The sequence below is a fragment of the Sylvia atricapilla genome, chromosome 30, assembly GCF_009819655.1.
Source record: "Sylvia atricapilla isolate bSylAtr1 chromosome 30, bSylAtr1.pri, whole genome shotgun sequence".
NCBI lineage: Eukaryota > Metazoa > Chordata > Aves > Passeriformes > Sylviidae > Sylvia > Sylvia atricapilla.
This window is the reverse complement of record NC_089169.1, coordinates 1,724,642-1,742,007: the sequence shown is the minus strand read 5'-3', so window position 1 is coordinate 1,742,007 and position 17,366 is coordinate 1,724,642. Positions and strand designations below refer to the sequence as shown.

The 17,366-nt window shown below is 57.2% G+C and overlaps 2 protein-coding genes across 2 annotated transcripts; one reads left to right on the top strand and one right to left on the bottom strand.

Moving 5' to 3' along the window:
* Nucleotides 1-6,397: 6,397 nt before the first annotated feature.
* Nucleotides 6,398-9,369, bottom strand: MLLT11 (MLLT11 transcription factor 7 cofactor). The gene is made up of 2 exons (XM_066337750.1): nucleotides 8,904-9,369; nucleotides 6,398-8,139 (listed from the first exon to the last, which is right to left on the bottom strand). The coding sequence occupies exon 2, from the start codon at nucleotides 8,130-8,132 to the stop codon at nucleotides 7,872-7,874; it is 261 nt and encodes an 86-aa protein (XP_066193847.1). The 5' UTR covers nucleotides 8,133-8,139; nucleotides 8,904-9,369; the 3' UTR covers nucleotides 6,398-7,871.
* Nucleotides 9,370-12,099: 2,730 nt separating this feature from the next.
* On the top strand, nucleotides 12,100-17,206 carry CDC42SE1 (CDC42 small effector 1). The gene is made up of 5 exons (XM_066337950.1): nucleotides 12,100-12,482; nucleotides 15,242-15,413; nucleotides 15,490-15,600; nucleotides 16,153-16,227; nucleotides 16,341-17,206. Exons 2-4 carry the CDS (start codon nucleotides 15,360-15,362, stop codon nucleotides 16,222-16,224), a joined length of 237 nt encoding a protein of 78 aa, XP_066194047.1. The 5' UTR covers nucleotides 12,100-12,482; nucleotides 15,242-15,359; the 3' UTR covers nucleotides 16,225-16,227; nucleotides 16,341-17,206.
* The last annotated feature ends 160 nt before the right edge of the window (nucleotides 17,207-17,366 follow it).

The following is a 17,366-nucleotide window of genomic DNA, read 5'->3' as shown; positions in this document are numbered from 1 at the left end:
GCCGTGGTAGCAAAGGAGGGGCCAACCCTTGTGTCCTTGTCCCAGAACTCGGGGAATCTGTCCCCAATTTCTTCCGTGATCAATGTGATCAAAGCGGGGATTAATCAAATAATAACTAGATTTGGCCCAGGAAGGGGCTGGGGTGGAAGGGAGGGGACCCCACGTCCAGCCCGACCCCAGCTCTGTGCTCCCCCGGGGTGTGTGCACAGCACGGAGCTGGGAGCTGGGATTTGGGAGAACTGAAACCGCTCAGAGCTGGTCACCGCGAACAGGAGGGAAACACGTGTCTAATTAACCCCAGAGCGCGTTAATTAACCCCGGACCGTGCTAATGAGAGGGCAGACAGTCAGCCTTGTCCGGCCCACGCAGGCACGGATGCGATCCCAGCCGGAGGAGGCGCGGGCAGGAAAAGCCCTGACACAGCCCAGAGAATTTACTGACCGAAGAAATGCTGCTTTGGGCTTAAAAACCTCCGGGTGTTTTTCTGTGGAGGAGCTGGGGATGCAGCGGGGTTTGAATTCCAGGCAAAGAGCAAAGCCTCTTCAGTTCTGGCCTGCTGTGATACACGGATACTTCCAGAAATTAAACCAGGGGATTCCCCTGCAAAAATCCTCAGCTTTATTTCCTCCAAAAATAACCCAGACCAGTTCCCACGAGCCCCACGGAGTTTTTATTCTTCATTTTCTCTTCCAAAGGGGAAGTTTTTTCCCCCAGCTGAAGGGATTTTTTGGCAAAATCACCTGTTTTGAGGAGAAGGATGACAGTAGCTGAGGGCAGCAGTGGGAAAGGCACAATGCAGATCAGCTGCACGTAAAAAAATATTTTAGTTCTTTAAAAATAGAAATTTTAGTTTGAAAAAGTGACATTTGTATCTCCAAAGACAACCAGACTCCCAGGTTGTCATGTCTGCACTTCCATGTGCCACCAGTTTACACCACTGGCCGGTGTGGGAAGCAGAATATTTGCCTAAATATTGTAAAACCAAGGGATTTTTTTATTTGGGGTGTTTTGATGAAAAACCTCCCTCAAATTCTTCCTGAAAAAAGCAGGTGAAGGATGCTTTTCCCTTAGAGCGTGGGATGCTCCATGCAGCAAACATTCAACGTCGCTTCAATCCAAAAATCAACAGTTTCGACAGAAGAAAATCATGGATAAAAGGGAAAAATCCCTTCCATACCTCTGCAAACTTTTAAAGGGACACGCTTTAAAAATAAGAGATTATTTTTGTTGCCATTTGAGATGCGGTCCCTGGGATTTGTAGGATTTCTTGCACAAGGTCTGTGTTCAGGCTGGAATTCCCAGGCAGCTCAGCACTAATCCAGCTGCTTTGGCACAGTGGGATTTCTTCCCATTCCCAACAATGCAGGTATTGACATCCCAGGATAAGCCCTCGGATCACCTGGCTGGGTGGAATTGTGTGGAAAAGCTTGGGATCTCTGCAGGCCGAGGTTTCAGAGCACTTTTTGGCCTGGCAGGAAGGGGAGGCTGGAGGGGGGCAGCTCTTGGCACTGTGAGAACAGCCCCAGATTTAACCAAAAAGAGAGGGAGAAAAAAAAAAAAAAAGAGCAATTTTTCTTCACGGTTTTCCAGAGAATAAATATTTTAAATCTGTAAACATGAGTTTTTGCTTTGGGAAGGCAGAATTTGGCCAAGCAGGGAGGAGAAAGCTCATGTGAGTGACTGAAGGTAGCGCCACCTAAACAGTTCCCCCTTTGTCTTCCTGGTGGGTCCCAAGCCAGGAATGATTTGTAGCAATTTGGCAAATAATTCAGAATAATTAACAGCTTTAGAAAATGGTTTTTTCAGCAGGGCAAGTCTGTAAACAGACAGAACTGATGTAACCCGTCTCCGTGTGAGCACTAAAGAGCTGCTCTGCTTCCTAATCCTCTTTTCCTGCCCCGAAGTTAATCCAAATAATCGAGTATCCCTGGGACACGCGGGAAGAATTGGCGGTAGTAGGCAAGGCTGCGGAATGACATCCCCTGAAAACAGAAACAAGAGTTCTGGAGCTGTGCCCTGCTCTACTGAGCACCATTTGTGTCTGTCTCATAAAATTACGAGATTACGGTGCCCCGGGCAGTTTCATGGCAGGACAAGGTGCACTGAGGCTGATATTAACGGCACAGTACGGAGTTTTAGATAAATGATGGAATACCAGGTTGGAGTTTCATCACTTGGATGATTTACTCCCAGACCCACAGGATAAAGTCTCTGCCAAAGAGACAACGGCCAGCTTGGCATTTCTCCTCCTGAGGGCCTTGGGTTTCCAGGAAAAACCCCAAATATTCCAGAAGTGGCACCGAGTGGCGCCGCCAGAAGCCCCAGGGACATTCGGCCCTCCCGAGCCCGCCGTGCCCACGAGCTCCACAGGCTGGAATATTTCCCTTTTGGAACTGAACCCGGCTGCTCCTCGCCTTGCTGCCCACCCTGCCCGGGGAGGACGAGGGGCTGGCGGGGGCAGGTGGCTCTGGGGACAGTGGCACTGGGGTGGCACAATCCTCCAGCACTTCCTCCCTCTTACCTTGGGAAAACAAAGCAAACAGCAGAGAAAAGAGTCGGGGTTTCCTTCTCCTTTCCTTCAATAGAAACTGAGGGGGAAAGGCTCGAGCGTGCAGCTTGAGACTCCTGGGATTGCGGAAAACAATGTGGGAATACCGTAGATCCCAGCAGGAGAAAGGAAACACCGCCACTACAGCTCAGCAAAACCAAGTTTTCAGGGTAAACCCAGCACAGCCGGAAGGTTCAGACTACCTCCAAGATCAAGGCCATTTGTGGGTCGGATTGATGATCTTGGAGGTCTTTCCCAGCCTCAATAATTTTATTTCGTGCACATTAATAAGGAGCGGCAGACGAATTAAAAGGCCTGGGACTGCAGGCAGCAGCTCAGCAGCTGTGGCTCTGCAGTTTCCTTCCCTGCCCCTTCCCTCGGCTGCATCCTGCTCCCAGCGCAGGAAACTGGGACCTGACCTGCACTGGCTGCCAGAGAGGAAAACACCCGGGTCAAGGAATCAGTGCTGTGGCACCAGCGCCTTCAAGAATTTAAATTACTCGTCTCTAGACTCTTGAAAAAAAAAAAAATGCTTAGCTTTGGGGAAGAGAAGGGAATTGAGAAGTGAGGGGATTAGATAAACTTCCACTTTATCAAATTCCTAAATCCGAAGTTAATTAAAGGTCAAACAGCATAAAAGATGATTTAAAAAAAAACAACGCCAACCTTTCTGTAAGGAGGAGTTATCAGAGCCTCAACATGAGGTTTTAACAGGTTTTTATGGTTTTTATTTATCCAGGTTTGTATGTTACAGTCAATCCATTTCTGCAGCAGTGGGTTTCCCCTTCTATTATTTATTTTTAAGAAACTGTTAAAGCACATCAAAGGCTGCATATGGCAACATCAGACTTGGCAGTTCATTTAGAATTTAATACCAATTAAGTTATTTTTATTGGTATCCATCACCATTTCTTTAATTAAAGTTTGAACTGGGATTAAATCAATAAATCACAAAAAACCCCACGCTCACTGCAATGGGCTATTGGCTGAAATGAGATAAACAAGACTTCTCAGCCCCAAAACAATGTTTCTTCCTGCAATTGACCACAGCAGCCCTTATTCAATGCAGACTCTGTAAGAATAGGACAGGAAATTACCTAAACGGGCGCAGGCTCAGTGCAGGGAACCCACAATTCCTCTTTAAAAGGGAAAAAAAGAGATCCTGTTCCTCAGCACCGGCATAGATCAACAGATTGTAGGCACACAGAGGGAAGTTCACCTAAAGTTCTTCTCATTTAACCCTTGCAACCTGTTTTTCTTTATTTTTTTTTACCTGGTTTAGCAAGTTTATCGGGTTTGTTTCGTAGAACACTTGGGTTGGCAGGTGAAAACAGCCCAAGTCTAGAGTTTTCAGCACCTTGCAACCCGATCAGCCCAGCTAAATATCCTCGTTCCCATTTAAAACCAGAAGTGAGGTGAGAAAAATCCTTATCTGGAAGCGTTAAATTCGATGTTTTTGTTCAAACTGAAGCGGTTGCTGATGCCACCTCGTGGGAAACACAAAGTTCACCCCTCGGAGCAGCAGACACGGCTTCTGAGCCCTTCCTGACGATGGAAGTGTCGTGGAGGGAAAATCCCGGGGTGTTTTAGGGCAGTGCCACGTGTTGGGGCACTGCTCAAGGGGATTACAGCCAAATCTTGTCTGCAGACATTAAGCGTCATCCAGGGTACAAAAATTCCCGAATTTTAGTCCCCTTTGGGTTTGTGGAATATCCTTGACGGAAGTTCTGTACCAGGAACACTTTGGATCATTTTTTCCCCTTTAAATTAGGGATTTTTAGAGGTTCAAGGCTGGGAAAGGTTTGAGAGCAGGGCTGGAGTGCTGCTGTGGCCAGAGCTCTGCCTGGGAATGTCAAGATCTGGCATTTCAAAAGTTCTCTCTAATTACTAAGCAAATATTCGCTCAGGTGAACAGTCCCACTTGACCGAAGAATTATTCACATGCAGAAGTGTTTGCAGGATGAAGCCAAAAAAAAGCTTCCCATAACATTTCAGTAACCTCAATTCTGCAGAGAAACAACAATTTGGGTTTCCCCAAACACACATAATTCACTTGATGAGTTACTAGAAAAATTGGGATTACTCATAAAGAATTTGCACTTAGAACCAGGTTAAATGGCTTTTGCCAGCCAAAATAAGGCTCAAGGAACAACAGGAAACCAAATTTATTTCCAGCTAATACAGGATACAGTAAATAAGGAGCAACCTACTCATCCCTTAGACCTGTTTATCCAGGAATTTCCTCACCCAACCTTTACACAAAACACACAGCACTAAAGAGCAAAGCAAAGGGTTGCATTCCCGGGGTTTGGCAGCGAATTATTCTCTTTATTCCTCCCACGGCCGGCATCAGCACATTATTTCCAGCACCTTTATTTCCAGCCCCTGTGGGCTCCTCCTCCCTCACCTCGCCCGGTGAAAACATCCCGGGGCAGGAAGCGGCCCTTGGGCCTGTTTGGCCGCATTTCAGCACTTTTCCTTTCCTAAATACCCATCTGCCCTCTACTGGAGAGCAAACCTTAGGGGTTTGGGTTTTTTTTTTTCCACAAGGTTTTCACACTCGAGGTCCCCACAAGACCTTGCCTGAGGTAGTTTTGGCGTTTGCCGGAGGGGACAGATTGAGGGACTTGCCCCGGTGAAAGGAGAAAGGGCCAGATGGGATGTTTGTGAGGGGATTTCGTCCTCAGACGCCCAAGATCGCCCCTCTCAGAGGGTCCTCCAGCCCTCTCCTCTTCACGAGGAGTCTCTTGAACACCTCACAGGGGTGGTCTCTCCTCAGAGCCCCAAGGTCCCAGCCCTTCCCTTCATGAGGGTCCCCAAAGCCCCTCACGGGGCTCCATCCGGGCCTCAACCGACCCCGCCCCTTCCGGTACCGCGGCCCCGCCCCTTCCGCCGACACCGCCTCGCCACACCCACAGCCCTGGCTCCGCCCCTTCCGCTATCGCCCTGCCCCTCTCGCCGCAGCTCCGCCCCTCCCGCCATCGCCCCGCCCCTCTCGCCACCGCCCCGCCCCTCCCGCCACCGCCCCGCCCCTCCCGCCGCAGAGGCCCCGCCCCTCCCGCCGTGGCCTCACAAAATGGCGGCCCCGGCAGCGAGCCCGCGAGGCGGCGGAAGGATATAGGACGTGCAACAAAAAAGAGTCCTCCCGAAGCGGCGGAGAAAGGGCCGGTCCCGCCACTCTGTCTGCCGCAGAGAGAGAACTGTGGAGAATGTGCGAGTTCTCCTTCTTTTCTCCGCTGTCCTCCCTGCCCTGCGGCCGGCGGGAGAGGCCTGGCAGGGCTCGGTGTTCCTCTGGCGGAAGGACATTGATCGGTAGAGAGGCATGCTCCTGGTGTTAGATCCGGCAGAGGAGGTTTTTGCGCCAAGTATAAAATGGCGGCGGCGCCTCGCTGAGGCGGGCTGCTTTGCGTGTCTTTTGACACTTTTATAGTTAGGGTTTTTAAATATATCTCTATTTATATGTGTGTGTTTCAGTCGTTTGAGCATATCTGTCCCCTCTGAGTGCCTTCCAGCCCGGGATTTATCTCCCCTCAGGGTGCCAAACCCCCCTGTCCAAGGTGTGTTATTCTCTTGGGTGGCCCTGACTTGCCCAAAATGCCCTTCTTTTGAGGTAAAATTTGAGCTCTGAGGCCTGTTACTTCTCTAGGGTGTTTTCCTGGGGGGCTGGGAAAAGCTGAAGTGTAAATAATGTCCTTAATGTGCTTATAATAATCCTTCAGGCTTAATTTTTCCATGCCTAAGTGTTCCCACAGCATGTGCAGAGACACAGTTCTCCCCTCACTGTAAAGAGATTTGAGACATTTTAATGCCCAAGACCTTGATGTCAGTCTATATGTCCACAGGAACGTGTATGTTTTGAACTGATTTTATTTAAAGTTTCATAATAAATACGTCTCCTGCAGGTTTTCCTAGCTGGGAACAAACAGGTCTGCAGAGGAGAGTTTACATTTTTCACCTCTGGTTTTACACAGATGGTTCAAAATCAGCACATTTGGTTATTTCTGGAGATTACAGGAGAGCCGCGTCCAATTTTCATAGCACAATGCAGATTTTTCTGGTTTTTGCCTATTTCTGACACTTTTTAAGTGCTGTCTCAGCCTGCCCCCAGCCACATACCCCCTCAGCTCTCAGGATGATTTTGGGATGCTCCACATCGCTTCATCCCAATCAAATCCAAAAAAAGCACGTTCAAGAACATAAACCAATCCCAGAAAACAATCTTGGGGAAGGAAATAAAGCCTGTTTAAAAGCCAAAAACGATTCCAGGTTGGGTTTCCCCCCCCCATTTTCAGATGATGCTCAGAAATAAACCTCAGCAGGTGAAAATCTCCCCGGAGAAAACTCAAGGCTTCCACTCGAATGAATGCAGCATTGTTTGTTGTTGTTTTCAAAGTGATTGATTCAGCGGGTGGAAAACCTGAAACATTTTCATTTGGGGGTGAGATCAAACTAAATTTTCCACCTTTCAGCTCTGCCCCATCACCCTTTCAGACCCCACAATTTATCCAGTGTCTGCCCCAGGAAGGAGTTGCACTGGGAATAAACCAGGTGGGGCATTAAAAAAGGATGAAAAAAATCAAATTTGGGGCAATAAACACCCAGCCTTGACCCCACCAAGCAAGGTCAGAGCATTTCCACGTCTATGTACCCTCCTGGATGTAATTTTTTCTGCTTGGACTCACACCACAAGAGTCAAAGTGATTATTTTTCTCAAGAAGAAGGTTTGTGCTGATATCTTGGGCACATCCCTGCCTCTTCCACCTCGCATTCCTGAGGGGAAGGTTAAGGGACAATGCAGATTTTTGAGAAATTGGGCCAGGGGAGCACAGAGAGTCAATGCTTTCTGCAAAACGAGGGCGATTCCCATTGCTCCTCCACTGCCCCGTCTGCACAAACGAGTTCCTTTAAAAAAGCACATGAGAAATGAGCTGAGAAATTGTCACACGGGGCGGGGACAGCCACGGTCACACTGACACAGGGGATGTGGCACTTCCCAAACCCTCTGGAAAAGGAGAGGGGCGACGGGGGGCTTGTTTCTGCCCCCTGCCCTCCTGTTTGCCCCTGGTGCTGTTACCCCCCACTTGCCCCGTTGTGATTCCAGGAGGAAAAGGGGGAGAGGCGCTGGAGATTTTTGGGGAGCCCGTCACCGTCACGCGGTGAGCTGCTGAGGGAATTAGCGATGGCAAAACTGCCCAGAAACCAAAAAAAAAAAAAACCCAAAAAACACACCCCGACCCAACAGCCTCCAAACTGACAACAAAACCAAATCCTGGCGGAAAAAGAGAGAGAGCGCAGGGGCGGGTAAGGACAGGCAGGGAGGGCTTCAAATTAAATCGAAATCTAAAGAGCTGATGCTGGCGATGGGAGCCCGCCAGAAGTTAAAGCTGTTGAACTGCAGCAGACTGTCCTCTTCCTGGGACAGGTCCTGGCTGCCTCGGTCCCCGAGCTTGCCCAGCCCTGCCTTGGGCTTGTAGAGGGCCATGTCTGCGAGCCCCAGCCCCTCCAGCTCGGCCACGTCCAGCCGCGGGATCGGCATCCTCCAGTAGATGAAGGAGTCGTACTGGCTGCTGATGGTGTCCAGCATTTTCAGGCTGTGAAGGGCATGAGGGGAAAGAAGAGGAAGAGAAAAGCTCTACCAAAGGCACAGGAGTTGCCCCAAAGTGGCCAGAAGTCTTGGGTGTCGCCCATGTGCCATAGGATAATCCCCAAAAAGGAGCTGAGGTGTGGAGTCCCGGAGGTTGGACTCTAGGCTGGGTCTAACTGCAGGCTCGAGCTCTGCCAGAGTTTTATCCACAGCCTTGGGCACGGCCCTTCCCTGCACCGTAATGTGGAAGGGGCCCAAGGGACTCGTCAGCCCGTGCCTCAGTTTCCCCATGCAAACAGCGTGGGTGGGGAGGGCAGGGTGGGGATTCTCCCCTTCCCAGCCGCTGCTCCGGGAATCCATCCTGCCGGCACTGGCGAGCTGAGGTGGGAGAGCAGCATCCAAACGGACTCATTTTCCACCGCCACCTGCAGACGAGGGTCTCCCTTTCCCCGGGCAGTGAGGGGGGGTCTCTGTGCAGCCCCCTCCCCTCGATCCCAGCCCTCCCTTCCATGATCGAACCCTCTAGAAAGGGCTGGAAGGAGCCTCGCCCGGCATTCCCAGCACACCCCACCCATCCCTGCAGTGCCATCCATCCAGCCCTGCTGCAGAATTCCCCCTGCAGCCCCACCCCGAGCCACCAAAATCTGCGAAAGAGCAGGGCAAGACGCGGATCGGCTTCTTCCGCGGCAGGAGCTGAGTCACTTCTCCCTGGCAGGATTATGTCATTCACCTCCTCGACTGGTATCGGAGGTGGGGAAAAAGCAGACTAACCCAAAACATCCTCATTTTCCTGCTGATCCCCTGTCTTAAATCTCGGCAATCAGAATTCTCAGGGATGATTCAGGCACACTTTGGATCGTGCCTGTCTGTGCGATGAGGGCTGATCGGCTGCTAAATTTAAGGTTCTGGATGTCACTCAGAGGCTATGAAAGGCTCCTGTGTCATCCCTCTGGATAAACTGAGCCACAGGACTTTAAAATAGTCTCTTCCCTGGGAATTTATCCCTGGGGGTCCATCCCTAGGGATCTATCCGTGAGTTTTTTGCTGCACAACGGCAGGGAATTATTAATGGTGATAGGTGTGGTGGACATGGATTTTTAAGTTTGAAAGGGTGAAAAATTGGAGTTTAGTGACAAGAGAGTGGGAAAAAGAATTTAGTGATAAGTAAAAGAATCAAACACCCAGTAAAAAGGAATGAATATGGGGGGAAAACCCCTCTTGTGTCACGCGTCACCCCTAAAAAAGATCATTTCCCACGGGATCCTTGTGGTCTGGAAGCAAAATCACCTTTACCCACTTAATCCCCTCTGGCCGTGGTTTATTTCCCTCGAAAAGAAATTCCAACAGCCAAATCCTTTCCCGACTAAAAAAAAGCATCCCGTGGCCGAGCATCCTGCCCGGCTGGCATCCCTTACCTGCGGCGGGAGCGCTCGGTGCCGGCCGGGCTCTTTGTGCCGGGGAGCCGCGGGAGCTGCAGCGTCGCTTTTGTCTGCTGGCGCGGCTGGGTCTGCAATGCAGCCCCTCGAACTGCCCTTCCTCGTGGGGGGAGGATGATGATGGTGATGATGGTGATGATGGCAGATGAGTCAGCGGCTCCCAGCCGCGCCGGGGAGGGGGAGGACGGCAGGGGCGGAGGCGCGGGGGGATCCTGCGCGCTGGACCCCCAAGACGAGGATATATTAAACCTGCAGCAAGTGCCGGATCACTGCTGAAGCCCTCGGCTCCGTGTTGGGGGGAATAACGCGGCGGTTTCAGTCTGCAAGGAGCTGGGAAATATTTCCTTTTACCTGCCTGTGAAGATGCGGGGTGCTGTGGTACCCCCAAACCTTGGGAGGGCACTGTGCAAGTCAAACACAGGGAAATTTGGCTCAAAGAAACCCAAAAAATGTGTGTGTGTTTGTTTTTTTTTTTTTTAATGAGACTGAGGGTATTTGGTCCTAAGGTCACACGGCAAAAATATCCCAGCTTTGTGGCTGAGGCCAGACGTGGAACTAGAAATAGAGGGAGACACCCAAAACTGGCGTCACTGCCAGGGCTGAGGGGGGCTTCACCCAGCTGGGGGCACCTCACACCCCCCGTTCCCCCACAGCTGATGCCAGGTGTCAGAGGGGCAACAAAGACAACCCCAATTCAACCCCTGAGAGCAGGGAATCTCCCTGCCCCAGGACCCCGAGACCCCAGACATTTCTTTGGGTGCACAGGCCAGATCCATACACCTGAGAGGCTGAGGGCAGCCCCTGCCCCCTTCTCCCTGGGCTTTGCCTGAGATCAACATTCTTTTGGTGCTTTAGGGTTTTTTTTTTCTTCCCTTTTCCTCCCTGTTCCCTGCGTGTAGCTCATTTCTGATGGTGCCAAGCTGTTCTGCCAGTGCTCGGCTTTCAGCCAGACTATTTCTGCCTCCTCCTCCTCTTCCTCCTCCTTCTCCTCCTCCAGCACTGTCATGGGCAAAGAGGACCATGCTCCTGCTCCAGAAGAGACCCTGGCTCTCAGCTCAGCTCCTCCAGCACTTGGCACAGAGAAAATTCCAGCTGGGAGCCCTTTGGAGTTTGCTGATCCCTCCAAGGGGTCGAGCTGCTGTGTTTTTAGGGGCCGTGGGGTGCACTCTGGCTGAGCACCTTTGTAAGAAGCTGGAGGTCGCCCGTCTCCTTGCTCTTTGGGGTCTCTGTCACCTGCTCACATGTGACAGCCCCAAGAATGTGATGTCCCTCTCTGGAAAGGGACCTGGGGCTGAGCCCCCAAGGGGACGTAGCAATGAGGGCACTGCTCTGGGCTCTACAGTCTTGGGAGGGCTGCAAGGGGACAATGTCTTCTGGCAGCAGAAACACCAAAAAAAAAGAGGGCTCTTCAGCTGAAATGAGGTCACAAACACTTGGGATATTATCAGCCAGGGCCACCCGATGGCTGGGGACAGGCGTGGGACAGAGACCCGACTGAGTGGGGACAGTGCTGCCTTGTTCAGGATTTCTGGAGTGGGAGCGGTGGGGATGGTTGGGATTTGGGGGCTGACACAGGAAGGGACGCTCTGGGGCTCACACAGGGGTGTCCCTTGTGTGGGACCCTCCAGGTGGGTTGGGGACCTGCAGGAGGGGACACCCCAGAAGTCACAGTCCAGTTGGGCCAGTGGCTGGAGCCACAGGACTGTGTCAGCAGCTGTGGCAGTGGCAATGACAAGGCTGTGGTGGTGGCCACAGCCCACCAGATGTTGTGCAAGCGGAAGGGCACGGAGCTGGAAATGGTGAAACCACTCAACACTGGCTGCAGAGTGCTCTGGGGGTTCCCTTGCCTTTGGGTGCCCCTCGGGCTCTGGTGCATCCACGGAAAAAGCGGGTGTGAGGCTTGGAGTCAAATGGGAACATAACCAGGACGTGCTGGGGACCCCAGTCTCGCCAGGCACCCCCAGCCCTACCTGGTCCCCTGGGATTCCTGCAGTGCTCCTGGAAACCCCAAACCCCTCCACGCCCAGCTGGGGACCCCCGGCCTCAACAACCCCCAGTTCCTCCGGGACCCTGGAGACTGCCATTCCTACCGGGACCCCGGGACCCCCATTCCTACCGGGACCCCGGGACCCTCATTCCTACCGGGACTGCAGGACCCCCATTCCTACCGGAACCCCAGGTCCCCGGTTCCTACCGGGACTGCAGGACCCCCATTCCTACCGGGACTGCAGGACCCTCATTCCTGCCGTGATCCCCGTTCCTACCGGGACCCCGGGACCCCCATTCCTACCGGGACCCCAGGTCCCCGGTTCCTACCGGGACTGCAGGACCCCCATTCCTACCGGGACTGCAGGACCCTCATTCCTGCCGTGATCCCCGTTCGTACCGGGACCCCGGGACCCCCATTCCTACCGGGACCCCAGGACCCCCATTCCTACCGGGACCCCCATTCCTACCGGGCCCCCAGGTCCCCCGTTCGTGCCGGGACTCCCGGGCCCCCGCCCCGCAGTGCCGGCGGTGCCCGCGGAGGGCGCTGTGCCGGGGCCGGGCCGGGCCGAGCCGCGCCGGGCGGCGGGAGCTGCGCCGCGTCCGCACCGGGCCACGCCTGGGCTGCGAGCGGGGCACCGGCACCGGCGGCGCGACCGGACCGCCACCGGCACCTCCCGGCCGCGCCTGGGCTGCGAGCGGGGCACCGGCACCGGGATCGGGACCCCCGAGCCGCGCCTGAGGCTGCGAGCCGACCGCCGGGACCCGCAGCGGCACCGGGACTCCCACAGGGATCGGGACCAGAACTCCCGGGGCCGACTTGGGGCCGCTGCGAGGCGGACACCGGCACCGGGACCTGGACTTCCGAGCTACGCCTGGGGCTGCGAGCCGGACACCGGGACCGGGAGCCGCTCCCGCTCCGGGATAGGTAATGGGGCCGCCACCGGGACGGGAACCGGCCTCCCCCGGGGGCCCCCGGAACCGCCGCAGAGGGCGGAGAGGGACCGGGATCGGTACCGGAACGGGAGCGGGGCGGCGGGGCGATCCCCGGGCAGCTCGGCGGGCAGTCCGGGACCCCAGCCCCACCGGGACCACCGGGATCCCCAGGCCTGCCGGGTCCCACCGAACTTACCGGGACCTCCCGACCCTACCGGGACCCCCGGGGTCCCAAACCCCGCCGGGACCCCGTCACTCCACGGAGCCCCGCGGGTCCCCGCCGTGCCCGCAGCCCTTGTCCCGGGGGTCGCACGCAAATGAAGTTCACCTCCCACTTTGCCGCCCCATCTCGGGGGGCTCGGCCCGCAGCCGGGGCACCCCGAGACTCTCCCCACCGTCCCCCCAATGCTGGCCTTCCCTCCGAGCTCCCGGAGCCCCCAGCGGTACCCGGGAGCGGTGACCCCGGAGCTGGGGGCTCGGAGCTGGTTCCCCGGTGCTGGGGGCTCGGAGCCGTGATCCCGGTGCTGGGGGTCTCGGAGTGGATTCCCCGGTGCTGGGGGGCTCGGAGCGGTGATCCCGGTGCTGGGGGCTCGGAGCTGGTTCCCCGGTGTTGGGGGGCTCGGAGGGGTTCCTCCGGTGCTGGGGGGCTCGGAGCCGGTTCCCCGGTGTTGGGGAGCTTGGAGCGGGTTCTCCCGGTGTTGGGGGGCTCGGAGCCGGTTCCCCGGTGCTGGGGGCTCGGAGCCGGTCCCCCGGTGTTGGGGGTCTCAGAGCGGTCCCCCCGGTGTTGGGGGCTCGGAGCCGGTTCCCCGGTGCTGTGGGCTCAGAGCGGTTCCCCCGGTGTTGGGGGGCTCGGAGCCGGTTCCCCGGTGTTGGGGGTCTCAGAGCGGTCCCCCCGGTTCTGGGGGCTCGGAGCCGGTTCCCCGCTGTTGGGGGTCTCAGAGCGGTCCCTCCGGTGCTGGGGGGCTCGGAGCCGGTTCCCCGGTGTTGGGGGGCTCGGAGCCGGTTCCCCGGTGCTGGGGGGCTCGGAGCCGTGATCCCGGTTCTGGGGGGCTCGGAGCCGGTCCCCCGTGCCCGCAGCCCGCCGGTGGCGCAGGGCCCGTGGTGCTTTCCCAAGCGGGAAGTCATTTCGCCTGTGCCGGCACGGGCCGGGCCCGCAGCCGCCCTGCCCGGGGCCGCCGAGCTGCCCGGGTGGGCTGATCGCCGGGCTGGCTGGGGGCGTGCGGGGGCTTTGAGACCCCTCCGAGCGGGGATCGCGGCTCCTGCCGCCCCTGGGACCGGACCAGAACCGCCCGGAGCCGCGGCAGCAGCCGGAGCCCTCAGAGGACGTGAGGCCCCGGCGGGTGCCCGGGGGGATTTGGGGCCCGGAGGGTTCGGGGAACCCCTGGAGGGTGTCACCGGTGGGTGGTACGAGGCCGAGCTGGCTCTGGGGGCTCCCGGGAGCCTTTCCAGCGCCCCGGCAGTGGGTGCAGTGCCGAGTTTGGGGGTTCCTCCCCGGAGAGGCCCTTCGGCGGCACCCGGCTCCCGGCGCTCGGGCAGCCGCGTTCCCTGCGGAGATCGGGCTGGGGAGGAAAGGCAGCCCCCTGTGCCCCTCCGCCCCGCCGCCGGGGGACAGGCCGCGTTTGGCACGGGTTTGGCACGGGTTTGGCACGGACACACGGCGTGGGCACCGAGCCGCTGTGCACCGAGCGGGACGTGCCGCAGCCTGCCCGTGCTGGGCGTCCGCGCCCCGGGAAGGGCCGCCTGGGGCACGGGGACGGGACACGGGACACGGGACACGGGACACGGGACACGGGGACACGGGGACACGGGACACGGGGCTCCTCTGGTTGTGCCAGGCCCGCCGTGGGGAGCGGCACGGGGGGCACACCCCGCGGGCCCCGGGCCCCGGTTGTAGGGTCGCTCCACGGGGCCAGGTCCTGGCGGGGCCGTGCCGAGGCTGGGCTCGGAGCCCCCCGTTTTTGGGGTCTGCCCCGCTCCTCCCCGCCGGCAGCAGGAAGTGCAGGCCGGACTTTGGTCCATCCGGTGTCGCCGGCGCCGGGGCAGGGGAAGGAACTTTTCCTGTTTGCCGGAGCGGTGGGTCCGGCACCCATCGGCCGGCGGAGACTCTCCCGGGGCCGATACAGGGCTGTGCTCGGGCCACGGGCCCCCGTGGGTGGGTGAGTTCCCCAAAAGCAGGGTGCTTTTGCAGCAAAGGAATCGCCTTTCTTTGGCGTGGGGGGAAGCCTCAATTTGGGGGGTGAACCCCCCTTTCCACACCCCCTTTCCTACCGCAGGCAGTACCGTGGGAGTTTGGAATAAAATCCCACCAGCGCCTGTTTATTTCTCCCCGGTCTGCATTTCAAAAGCTGGAGCGGAAGAGCTCAACCTCCGGCCCCCTTTCGGAAAGGCCGGGATATTTATAACCGCCTGGCTCAGGGAGTTGGGATTTGCCACGGCTGCCTCCATCCCCCTCGTCCTGCTGCAGCATCCTTCAGCCGTGTCCTGCCCTGGGGTGGGGAACAGGGATCTGATCTGGCCCTGGTCGTGGGGACAGCTCTGGGGGTCTCTGTGTGATGCCCAGGGTCCCTGGTGTGTCTCTGTCTGATCCCTGGGGGGTCTCCTTGCAATGCCAGGTGTCCCCTTGGGTGGCCTGTGCGTGGCCCCAGGGGTCTGCTGGGGCGTCTCTGGCTTTTACTGGTTGATGGGAAGTTGCTTTAGCGTTGATTTGGGGAAGTCGGGCCTGGAAGCATCACTCTCCCTTCCCACCCACAGCCAGCTGCTGCTCTCCACGCTGTGCCACCCCGGCCAGGTGTCCCCATGGAGTGACCCTGCACAGGGGTCCCGGCAGCTGTGCCAGCACGGGGGGACGCTGGCTGCCACCACCGCGAGCATGAGCGACTTCTGGCACAAGCTGGGCTGCTGCGTCGTGGAGAAGCCCCAGCCCGTGAGTACCTCCGGTGCAGCCATTTCGGGGAGGGGTGTGGGGTCAGCAGGGGCTGATGGCCTTCATCCCCTTGCAGAAGAAGAGGAGGAGACGGATCGACCGCTCCATGATCGGGGAGCCCATGAACTTCGTCCACCTGACACACATCGGCTCCGGAGACATGGCTGCGGGAGAGGGGATGCCCATGGTACCCCCACGCTCTGGGCAGGCTGGGGGGGCTCGGCTGGGGGGCTGGGGCTCAGCCTTGGGGTGTTGGGGTTCAGGGTTGGGTGACGGGTGGTGGTTTGGGGTGGTCGGTGTTGGTTTTGGGGTGGTAGAGTCTCACAGTTGGGTGGTGGGTGTTGCTTTAGGGGCGCTGGGTCTCAGGGCTGGGTGGTGGGCATTAGTTTGGGGGTGCTGGGTCTCAGGGTTGGGTGGTGGGCGTTAGTTTGGGGTGCTGGGTCTCAGGGCTGGGTGGTGGGCGTTAGTTTTGGGGTGCTGGGTCTCAGGGCTGGGTGGTGGGCGTTAGTTTTGGGGTGCTGGGTCTCAGGGGTGGGTGGTGGGCGTTAGTTTTGGGGTGCTGGGTCTCAGGGCTGGGTGGTGGGCGTTAGTTTGGGGGTGCTGGGTCTCAGGGTTGGGTGGTGGGCGTTAGTTTTGGGGTGCTGGGTCTCAGGGCTGGGTGGTGGGTGTTAGTTTGGGGGTGCTGGGTCTCAGGGCTGGGCTAGGGGGTGGCACAGGTGGGTGACAGTCCTCTCTGCAGACCGGTGCTGTCCAGGAGATGAGGTCCAAGGGCGGCCGGGAGCGACAGTGGAGCAACTCCCGTGTGTTGTAGCGTGTGAGTACCAGGCCACGGCACCCTCAGTCCCCTCGGTGCCACCCCTCTCTGAGCAGCACCCAACTGAGCCACCAGCTGGGCGCTCCTGTAACGCATCCTCTCGGATCTTGCAGATTCCTGGCATTTTCAGCCCAAACTTGAACTGCCTGATCCCCCCCCGCTGGAGGAGAAGCCGACCTTGAGTGCTTTAACCCCGCGGTATTTATGCAGCACCATCCTCACCCAGCTCCCGGTGACTTTGGGTCGTCGTTCCTCTGGAAAATCCCTCCTTCCCGGAGGCACTGGCCGGTGACACGGGGAGGGAGCGGGGACAGCAGCCCCCACCTCCTGCCCCACCTGGAAAGGACACAGCCACCCCCCTGAAACACGCCAGGAGCTGCCAGGCGCAGCCCACACGTGCCAAACCCTCCCAGTTTTCCCTTTTTCCACTCCCGTGTCTCCCATGGGCTGCATGGTGGTGCCTCAGTTTCCCCAGGGAAGCAGTCATGGTGCAGAGGCAGATTTGGTGCCTCCCAGAACATCACAGAGGAGCAAAACCAGGATTAAGCCCTGATATTCTGGTGCCAAACCAGAATTAAACCCAAGATGTTCTGGTGTCAAACCAGGATTCAATTTGGAACTGGGATTAAACCCCCCAATTCTTTGGAGCAAAACCGGGATTAAACCCCGATGCTTCGGTGCCAAACCAGGATCAAACCCCAGTGCTCAGGTGTCTCAGCGTCACCGAGCCCTCAGTGCCTCCAGCCGGCATTCCCACCGCTGCCAGACTCCCACCTCCCTCCTTTTTTTAGGATATGCTCCTATTTTTAAGCTCCAAAACCCACCTGAGCAGCCTCCATGGCCTCGGGCAGGACCGTGCTGGGGCCACCTCCACCCAGGATTGTCCCCGGCCGGACAGGGCCTGACCCGGGAAGGGCTCCGGAATTCAGGCGCGGGTGTACATAGTTTAATTAGCGCCAGGATTAAATATTGAATAGCACGTGCTGGGTGACAGCCTTTCCCCTGCCCTGTGCTCCGGCGATGCTCTGGTGGGAGCTGGGCTTTTCCAGCCCTGTGTCACGTTCGGGTCAGGTTTTTTTGGGAAAAACATTCCACCCTTGAAATAAATGCCTTGTGCTGGCCCAAGGGGTGGGTGCACA